The sequence below is a fragment of the Atta cephalotes genome (assembly GCF_000143395.1).
Source record: "Atta cephalotes unplaced genomic scaffold scaffold00004, whole genome shotgun sequence".
NCBI lineage: Eukaryota > Metazoa > Arthropoda > Insecta > Hymenoptera > Formicidae > Atta > Atta cephalotes.
Window position 1 is genome coordinate 7,127,644 of NW_012130068.1, and position 11,135 is coordinate 7,138,778.

The 11,135-nt window shown below is 40.3% G+C and overlaps 1 protein-coding gene across 1 annotated transcript in view; it reads right to left on the reverse strand.

Annotated features, from left to right (window-relative positions):
• LOC105626030 (protein dachsous) overlaps positions 1–11,135 on the reverse strand; it is a 74,408-nt gene that overhangs the window by 20,191 nt on the left and 43,082 nt on the right. Inside the window, exons 6-11 of the mRNA XM_012207342.1 lie at positions 8,539–8,817; positions 7,170–7,393; positions 5,762–6,428; positions 5,325–5,675; positions 2,116–2,442; positions 1,502–1,928 (exon numbers count right to left, since the gene is read on the reverse strand). Coding sequence (XP_012062732.1) covers positions 1,502–1,928; positions 2,116–2,442; positions 5,325–5,675; positions 5,762–6,428; positions 7,170–7,393; positions 8,539–8,817 — 2,275 coding nt within the window. The remainder of the gene's footprint in view (positions 1–1,501; positions 1,929–2,115; positions 2,443–5,324; positions 5,676–5,761; positions 6,429–7,169; positions 7,394–8,538; positions 8,818–11,135) is intronic.

Here is an 11,135-nt window from a genome sequence, read left to right on the forward strand (position 1 = left end):
CGTACGTAAGTACGACACGACGCGTCGTCGACGACGAACGTAACGTAACGTACGTCCCGTCCCGTCCGTCCGTCTTACTTCTTCTCTACTACTACTACTCTCTCTCTCTCTCTCTCTCTCTCTCTCTCTCTCTCTCTCTCTCTCTCTCTCTCCCCCTTCTCTGTTTCTACACTGTCAACTGGCGCTTATTCTCCAATATTTCGCGGCCCTCCCTGTGTTCGCATATCCTGCACCCCTCGTCTCATGGATAATCGGAAGTAAAAACGGTAAAAGATGGAAAAGCCGCGTAAACAGTTAAGCAAAATCGTAAACTAAAATTGACACGAGAAGGGAGAAAAGGAGGATCGACTAATTGCCACGAGAATTAAAGCACGAATCGTGAGTCACCGAGACGGATGTTGGGCGTGTCATGCGGGTTTACGGCGACTCCGCATAATAATTTGCAACAAGCATTCTCGGCGTGGAAGTGATTTATCGAAATCACTCGGTCGTGTCGTCTTCAGAGGCAAATCATCGGACACGATACGAGGGGGCAGGCGACTCTAATCACCGTGAAACTCTTACGCGAGCGTATAACTGTCCACCTATAAAAGTTAATGTTTTGTATATAGTGTAAAGGCTCGGTATTGAATTCGATTCCGCGAAGTTCGCGTGCAATTAACATTTTCCATCGTTCATACGCCGAGACCGTAATCGAGCAATTAATGATCATTGGTCAGCGTACTTCATTGGACCAAGGTTCGCGGTAGCCCGCAGCGAAATCGTTCATTAATTAACAAACTACGACTTTGCTGTTTGGTGAGATGGATGGAAGCCATGGAAAATCTTCATCTTAACGACATCCCAAGATATCGGTTTATGCGGGCGTAATCGTAAGAGACACACATGGATCGAGAAAGATAAACGAAGAACCGGACAAGAGATAAATAGATAAAAGAAAGAGACACAGGAGAAAAAGGAAGGAAGAGTAATATCTCGAGTTGTGCCAACGAGTTATGCATACGGAATCATTTAATCGGCTATAGTGCATCGTTCGTGAAGCGCATCGACTGACTTTATAATTTTACGACTTTCCTAGACGCCGCTCCTTCCTCCCCCACTGCCTTCGAGCGTCGAGCTTTTTTCACTGTGAGCCGATTGGCTGCTCTTTCCAGTACGAATGCGTGTATGTGTGTGTGCGCGTCTTCACTTCCCATTTTACGACGTTATATTACCGGCGTAATATCCTTCTGGGTGATTCTAATCGGATGTGTAATAAAGGTCGCGGTAATTAACGCCAGGATGAAATTAGTCGGTTGATAGCCAAGATCACAAAGCGAAACTCGCATGCGATCTAAAAGAAAAGAGAAAGAAAGAGAGGGAGGCTGAACAAAAGACCTTAGAGAGAGAAAGAAGGAAACAGAAAAAGGTCAGAAAAGGAAGGAAACGACGATGACAATGATAAAGAAAGAAGGGAAACCCTACCCCTAAAAAAAGAAAACGACGGGATGCGTGCACTCACCCAGCTGTAGTAACAACGCCAGTCAGGTTGTCGACCCTGAAGAGCCAGCTAGTTTCTTCAGCAATGGCGTATGTGATCTTCCCGTTTACACCTTGATCTGGATCAATCGCCTTTACGGACATCACGCTTGAATCCGGTGGGACGTCCTCTGAGATAGTTGTCATATACTTTGAAGGATAGTAATTCGCTGGATAGTCCGATGATCCGTACAAGAAACCGCTGTTCAGATTCTGCACAAAACTCGGAGCGTTGTCGTTGATGTCCAGCACGATCACGGTAAGGTTGCAGTATGCTTCTCTGCTTGGTCTTCCCTTGTCTTTGGCCGAAATCGTTAGCACGTACTTGGGCACGTTCTCACGATCCAGATTCAACATCGACAATACACCGGTAGACGGATTTAACACGAATTTGGCGCCGACGTTGCCGCCTGGAATAAAAGCACAAAGATTAAAATCAATCATAATCGATTTTTATATTTAAGACTGTCTTAAGTACAGTCTTAAGATATTATGAACTAATCAGAAGGCCGTATTAGTATCTTAAAACAATTACTTAAGTCTTAAATTTTATTTATGCGATTTTTCGCATATACTGCATCTAGTGAGACAACTTACTTTCGATACTGTAGAAGATTTCACCGTTCTTTCCATCATCAAGATCGGTAGCAGCTATCACATGGATCACGGAAGTTTCCTGATTTTCCGGCACGGCAAGAGTATAGCAAGAACCCGGTCGAAATTCCGGACTATTATCATTCTCATCCATCACTATAACTTCCAGAGTTGTGACGTCCAGAAGTTTATTGGACCTCGCCAAGATAGAAACTGAGTAATGTGAGACTTCCTCGCGATCCAGGGGATCCCGAAGAGTGACTTGACCATTGGACGATATGGCGAACTTATTCGAAGCTACGCCATTCGGGATGCTGAAGGTGACGTTATCTATGTGAAACAAAATAAGAAGTTAATCAATATACTTTATTAATTAAAAAATGTGTACATCAGTTATATATTTCACAGAATTATTGGAACTATTGAAAATATATTGAAAATATTTCTATAAACATTTAATTCGTTATCTTCCAATTTGGTCTTCTCATTTTCTTCTTTCGCCCTGCTATTTATTTTATTAATTCCTATTTCTTTTATAAATAAAATCACTATTATACGCATTTTTATTTAGATTTTATTTATGTTCCGTCTAATTCATATCTCCTGTTCTATTATTATTGCATTAAAGCAGTAGTTTTACAAGCAGCGGCCGCAATTTATTTATAAATCCATTTTATATAATTATTTTAATTTATTATAATTATATGCATGTTTTACACATGAATATCTTTGTGTTTTTTGTATCCACTATTAAACTCTGAAGAAAAATATTCTTCCAATATTCAAAAAATATATATTATATTATTTATCATGTAATTTATTTATTCTGAAACGAAGAAAGAAACTATCATCTTATCCGTAAATCCGGAGCAGCTTCGCGATTTTTTTATTCGAATACGCCGTTGGTGACTTTAATGCTTTCGTTTCTCGAATTCCAGCGCGCTTAGCCCATGCTCGTCGGATTTTTAGCGGACTTAGAACAAAGCGACACGATTTAGTGTATGTATACGTATGCGCGTGTCGCATCGTGGCCATCGTCTTGTTTCCAGTAAGTAGCGATATGTGCATGTGTGCGTGCACATGCGAAACCGCACGTTGGTATAGAGTCCAGTGATTTGCCTATGCGGCAGGCCGGCGGCACGATGATATACGCGGCCATTGTTTCACCTCGTCCTCTCTCTAATCCCCCTTGCCCTTTTACGTTCTACACTCGCTCCCGCATTTCGCAACAACCTCCCTTCTATGCATTACTGAGTCGCCGATCCCTAAAGGACCGGCACCTTCGGCACACCCTTGGGACGCGTTAATGCGCTCGTCTGGCATCGTGATAGATAAGCAGCGAACCAGAAATACTATGCTGTCGGCGGAGCTGGTTTATCGCACTTTAACCGTTCATCAGAACAAACTGAAAAACGGACTGGATCGGATGGCTTCCCGTGTTCGCAAATTCCTATGCGGATTTAGCGCGAAGAAATGATGCGCAAAATACACGAAAGAACGGTTTTGCTGGGGTATTTAAAAATTTAACTATATAAATACAGATCTGAAAACAATTTTGTTAGATCAAAATAATTATATGGGACATTCAAACTGAATGACAAAACTTGTGGCAGCGTTGCTCATCCTGCTTGAGATTCTTACGTAATTATTTTTGATAGATCATCAGTTAATTTACAATTATTTTCAGATCTGTATTTACATAAATTTTTAGATATTTCAATCAAATTTATTGTCTTTTCCATGTAATGATCATTGCAGATATGAAGATACGCATAAATCCAACTGGTTTCTGTAACTTTTAATGATACTGTCGGTATCGTTATTGTCACAGTTTCTTTACAATATATCAAATCTGCATAACGATTTGAATATTATCGTTAAGGGCCACAGAAAAAAACATAAGCAGTAAGCGAATTGATCAATTATAATATAGAGATCGTAAAATCATAACAATAAATCCAACATGTCGATTTTCTTACTACATTTTACTTACTGCTTCAGTTTTTTTGTGTGCTGTGATCATAAGAGTTACAGAATCCCATTGCAGGTGTAAAGATACACGTTCAGTAAATCGTTTATCAAATTCTTGTGTCATAATTAGCATTTTGCTTACTACCAGTTTTCTCGCATAATAGAAAAAATAGATTAATACACGAGGCACAATTATATATCGGATAAACGATTTCTGGAAATAGCGCCTTCAAGAAGTGCATCTTTTCCTCTTGAACATCGGACATCTTGCGGATAATATATGACGTAAAGTCAGTTAGTCGCAAGACTTTTGCGACAATAATTAGCAGCGTCGTCAAATCGCTAATTCCGCGCGTCCCACAAAAGATGCGACAAGCTTTGTCATAAATAACGCGAACGAGCTCGTTTGAAAACTCGAGTGCTCATTATTGTGTTTTCCAAGGGAGAAGAATCCGAGAATGCGTTTCTCGATGAAAACGACGGTATATTCTGCGGGATGAACAAATCTTGGGATTTTTTTGGCTGGCGCAAACTTGTTTTTTAAAGTATGCGCGCAAAGAGAAGATACAAACTGAGGTTCGATCGCAGCAGGATACTTTGGACAAAGTTGCCGGCGACTTCGACAGAATCCGCGCGAATCATTTCGGTAAATTTACTGTAATGCTCGGTACTGACCAGATTCGAAGCAATTAAATATTCCAGGTATTTTCGTAGCAAGGTTTTCCTATTAGCTGCGGTGAGCGCGGTAACGATTATGCGGCACTGTATGCGTGTGATGTGTAGGTGTGTGTTAGGCAGCAAATTACATATACTATTTACCGAAGACTCGTTCTAAGAGAAAGAAAGGTGAAATCGTATCGTCAGAATGCGAGTGTGACGCCTAAGAAAAGTACGAGAAACAGCAAACTGTTTTCCGCTCTCTAATTTTAACTGCGGCCGCCTTACACGCCGTTAAGTTGACAATTCCAGTTAAATTTGCACTGACAGGGACTTTATGCAGCACCGAAACAATAAGAACGCAGCGCCTAAAAGTATCTTCGTATACCTTAGGGTTCGATAAGTTTCTACTGTTTGCTTCTGACAATGCTATAAATATACAGTTACATCATTTCGCTCGAGATAATAAATTGGAAATCCGTTGGAACTAATTCGATAATATTATTAAACTTTATATTAGTCGCAATGTGACAAATTTTAGTTTAACTGGCACACAGAAAAAATATAGAGATCTTTAGTCTTACCTTGATCCGTAATTGCTGGTCCTGCAACGTTCATCACATGCGATCCGACATGAAGGTTTTCGGAAATCTTAACAATTGGATTAGACAACAATAGTCGAGGAGGTCCACTCGCTTGTGCCGCCACCGGATTCAGACTCAGATTCAGCGTAGCTTTACGGAATGGTGTTCCGTGATCGTTGGCCGTAATCTCGACATTCATGGGCTCCGTGATGGGCTTCACAAGAGTCACGATGCCTGACTCATAACCCATGATGAGCCGCGTTTCCTTATTATCCGAGGTTATCACATAAGATATTCGACCATTGTCGCCAAAGTCTTTATCTATAGCGACAACTTTTACCACGCTAGCACCTAGTAAAATTAAGAAAATAAAGAATTTCATTAATCATTCTGTTATATGTATATAAATTTATATTCAGCTGAGATGTAAAATTTACCAGGTAGAAGATTCGATGGAACATTTATCTTGGTAAATTCTGGCGCGACGAAGACGGGATCGTTGTCATTCTCATCGAGAACGATGATTTTTGCGGTGACTGTGGAAGCTAGTTGCTCTCCTGGTAGTGCCCGGTCCGATGCTTTGAGGATTAAAGTGTGCTGCATTATCTCTTCCCTATCCAATTGCTTGGCCAACGTCAAAGCGCCAGTTAAAGAATCCACGGTGAAGCAACCCTTCGCTGGAAACTCGGCTACGAGACCGTATCTAAGTTCGCCATTCAAGCCACTATCCAGATCACTGGCCGTGAGGTTGTAAATGGTTGAACCAATTGCTGTTGTTTCGGATACGAAAACAATTATCGGATCCTGCGGCCAACTCGGTGGATTATCATTGGCATCTTCTATAATGATCTTCACGGAAACGGCGATGCTCTGAGGATTCCCGAGTGAAGTTGTGTCTAATGCACGAATCTGCAAGTGATATTCGCTTACATTTTCGCGATCGAGTGAGTGGGCGACTACCAGCTGGCCCGAGCTGCGATCGACATCAAAAGCTGGAAACTCGCTGATTGGCGTCAGCGAGTCCAAGGTGAAAGCCACGCGACCCGCAGGACCCGCTCCCGAAACTGATCCCACTGCGTGCCCAATACTTGCATCCTCGCGCACCTGAATGAATCGAATATATATATTATTAAATTCACTCCACTTTACTCTGACATTATAAAAATATTGTCTTTTATGAAGATAATTTATGTGTATTGATTGAATCTGAGGAAATGTCGTGTACTAATAAAGTCAAAATGAGTATTTATATTTAGAATAATCGTGTATTAATCTTCTCTCTGCAATCATTTTTATATTCTCTCCGTCCAGTTCAAGTTTTTTTTACTAGGTTTTCAAAAAATGAGGAAAAATTTAGGATTACTTTTCATCTACGAAATATTTTTTAATTTATTTTTATAATTATAATTTTTTAACAAGATATTTTAGGAGAAACTGGACTCTCTTCTTTTTTATTTCAAAATTTGCTTGAGTAAAAAAGGAAGAATGAAGGATAATTAATAAGACAAAAATATTAAGTTATTAGGACGTATATCTTTCTAAGAATTAAATGAATAAAATTAAATATTTAATTAAAAACAACGTAGCTCGTAAGATCGCGATAAAATTTCAATCTCCCATAGAATTTTCTACAGAATTTCTACGTGGCATAAATTGTATGAAGCTATCCACAGGAAACGCACGTAACAACAGCGGCGAGTCGCCATCGTAGGGATGTTAGCGCGATCATAAATGTTCTAATGAATAATTGCAGAAGGGAACTACGAAGATCCATGGCATCCAGTGAAGCTAGAAACAAATTTGATGGGAAAATGAATCCTGGATGACAAGGTCAATAGTACTCACGTTAAAGGTAAGACTGCTGCTGGTGAAGGTCGGCCGGTTATCTGCAAGTGCCAGAACTTCGACTCGCAACACGCGCTCGCTGTGTCGCGGTGGATGACCGGCGTCGGTTGCCCTTACGGACACCCGGTATACATTGCGCTCCTCGTGATCAAGTACGGCCTTGGTCCTGATCATACCGGTGATCGGGTCGATGGTGAAGACATTGTAGCCGTCCGAGTCTCGGTCTATAGCGAAAAACGAAGTCAGGTTCGAGCAGAAACATTCTCCGTGAGATGGACGAACAAAATTATAGCTGGGCGATCATTCTTGCTGTTGCAAACTTGAACGCGAGAGAGCACGCGGTATAGAAAAACTCTCTGATATCTGTGCCATTGACTCCGACGAGAATCGTGTACATGAAATAAGCGCCGCGATAGAACACGGGATGAAATGCTTGACATGGACGGGAAGAGGTACATCCTCGACAATATTACAGTATCTCCTGCGATGGGATGTTAAGATTTAATCTCGTGATTAAGATTCTTTTCTCACTGTATGAGTGATCATGAAAATTCGATTCCGATCGTAACCGAAGTGGCTTGGCACGCGTGGTAACGATTCTTCATAGGCGGTGAAGTTTCGCTAGCGAATAATACGCCTGGTAAAAACGCCCGCGACTGTCTTTAAGGCTGCACATAATTATTTCTGTAATTGCTCCTGGGTTATTAAAGCCTTAAAAAGTACTTGCTCTACCGCAGGAGAGTCAAGAGCGACTGGTAAAAAAACCAAGTCTGCCGTCTAATCTCCGGCATGTAAGTACTCTCTCGCTATTTCTCTATTATTCCTGATTCTTTGCGACTCATTGCCGACGTCCTTGTAGCGAAGCCAGGCAATTATGCTGCGTACACATATACCCAACTAATTGTAATTTATATATTTTCTTACCGGGATAATCATATCGGGGGCAGAACAATTTCCTTAATCTTTAATAGTAGCGCCTAACCGAGTCGCACACAATGACGATCGGATAATAAAAAATGAAACATATATTCTCTAAAATCTTTAGAGTAAATCTTATTCTTGGAGAATGAAAATTGATTCAATTTTTCTCAAAACTGGCTCAATCTTCACTGGCTTCACTCTTTAGAGTGCGATTCCACTTCAAAAAATTTAGAAAGGGTGTTAAAAAAAAATCATTCCCTATTTATAGTAGATTGATTGACTTTCCGACCTATGTTCATTAAAACTTTTTTTACTCAATAAGTATAATGTGTACTATTTACTATATAAATGCTGAATGATTTTTTTGAACACTTTGTATATATCACCACGAGATTTAGACTTAATAATAAGTTTAATGTTAAATTTATTAAGCAATGTTAATCCTTACCTTTCGGGATGCTGTACGTCACTGAAGCATTTTCACCGAGATCCATGTCCAGTGCTCGCACCCTGGCGACCTCTGTTCCCGGTGATTGCTCCTCCCTGACACTGACCACGTCCCCCTGAGGATCGACGATTTCAGGCGAATTGTCATTGACATCCAGGATCGTGATTTTCAGAGGCACTCTGGCAGCTCTCGATGGTGTTCCTTGATCTCGTGCCTCCAGAACCAGCTCGTGGATGCTTTTCATTTCACGATCAAGCGGCTCGCGCGTGGTAATCTCGCCTGATGGTTGCCGAGTAAAGAGGAAAGAGAAATAATTAATTTTCATTGCGCTTTACCAACGACGTGAGTTTATGGTTATTGCATACTGAACGCAATAAGCGATGGGCAATAGCCAATAAGAGCTTTGCTTTTTCGTCGCGAGATTCTGTGCGACGTTGATCAGGGTATTTTAAAGCTCTAGATATATCAAAATAGCGCAAAGGTCCTTCATCTATAATCTAAGAACCATATCATATTTAAAAAATTACTAATAATACTAAACGCTTATTAGACTACAGCCAGATAAAAAATCGAAATTGCCAATAAAAAAGTCGATATTTCGGCTCAGATAAAAGGATTGCGCTACTTTGGATTATATTTAGAGTTTTAATTAGCAATTCCCCATAGCGCTGTGGGTAGTACCTATTAACGAATATCGAGAAATATTTATGGGCGCGCAACAAAAAGCTTCATATCAATTCTTGATATTAGAGGTTTAAAGACTTTGAGTTCGAAGGATCTTATGCCGAGTCCTAAACGATTATTGAAGATCACTAAAAAAATCTGATAATAGTTACTAAATATTAAGTGAAATAATACCAATCAATGCCAATCAAATGATTAATATCGGTTGATAGAATCGATTGATATGATAAAAAATAATTTTACTTTTTTATAAATATTTAATAAATATATATATAGAAAATTTAATAAATACTCCTTAAATATTTAAGAAAGTAAATTTTTTTTATGTTATATCAACCAAACATTTAATTGGCATTATTTCATTCAACATTTGATAGCTATTACCTTTTATATTTTTTCAGTGTAGACGGGGGAGTACCGATTATAAAATCGAATATATATGACTTCCGGTTGATGTCTCTTGTCGATGTGTAAACTGACCTTATCAATTATCCTCGTTAAGAACAGTTAATTGGATAATTGTCGTTTGAACGTGAATAAGAATCATCTGTGCAACGATTTGCTCGTATTTCGCGATATATCGAGTTTCATTTTTCGTTTCCGCTTTCGATCTCTCTCTCTCTCTCTCTCTCTCTCTCTCTCTTCCCTGCTTCCTTTTATCTCCCTCTTTCCTCGCATATAATAATCATACTAGGGGTATACGTAGTCGCGCGTGTAACGAGGTTGCCATAATTACGTATCGCAGAGAGTAGTCGAGGAAAGGACGAGGAGGATACAAATAAGAAAATAAAGAAGAGACAAGAATGCAAGAGCACGGTGGGATAGAAAAGATGGAGCGCAAAAGGGATCCCCACTTCAATGTACGGTCGGTATATTAATTAAGCGAGCAACTAGTTGAGAAGCCATCAGAACTATTCCAGGATCTGGGAAAAAGATCGGGATAATAATTCGTTCCCGAGACGACCCCTATCGATGTTCGCACGCCGACGCCGGGCTTTGGCCTGGCGTGCCACCACGAATTCTCGACGTACCTAATCGAAAACCATCGCGATCATTTCGGCGTTCACCACCGACGCGGTAGTTGGACGACGGTTTCTCCGTTCTCGACAAGACAAACGATCGACGATGGATATGCAAACACACCGGCCGGTTGATCGGGGATACCATCGCACAACAATAAGTATATCGTAGGACGCGTGCTAATGCGTTTCTCGTGTTAACCGTGGGACCCTGCAACCGATCTCACCGTTATTCTTGTAAAAGGAACGTGGTTTTGTCTTTACGTGCTTCTTCCAATATTTGAAAATCCATTGCGATCAGATGTACGAGTCATGGACTATGTCCTATGACGGCACGGCGTTGCTTTCTCGAAAATCAAATAGTCGTTCGACGAATGGAAACGGTAGAAGATCCAACGCGAGGAATCCCAAACCGGGATTAGATCGAAGTCATCGTGGAACCTGCTCGACAACTTTGCAACCCTGCGCCTTGCTAAATTGCGGACTAGCTGAGCAACCTTATCTTTAATTTCATCACCGACGCAAAGCAACATACCAAATTATCGACGCGCAGAAAAGCCGCGGGGAAACGCCGCTAAGCACGTTTGCAGCTGGAAAATATATCGCTAAGTAATCTTAGATCTGATCGATATTTTTATATTACATACATAATTATAATATAAATCGATCACATAATCGTCATTCATTACGATGCGATGTATATAGGTAGAACGTATTAAACGAAGCGAATGAATCTTTTTTTTTACAGATCTTTCTCACATAAAGTCAAGTGCTCATCACTTTGTAGCGCCACAGAAGTATCACATGCCTGAGGGTCAATCATGTAACTTTCTCCCTACGGAAAAGTGAAAAGTGAAATTTAATTGTGTATATGCATGTATATGTAGGCATTTT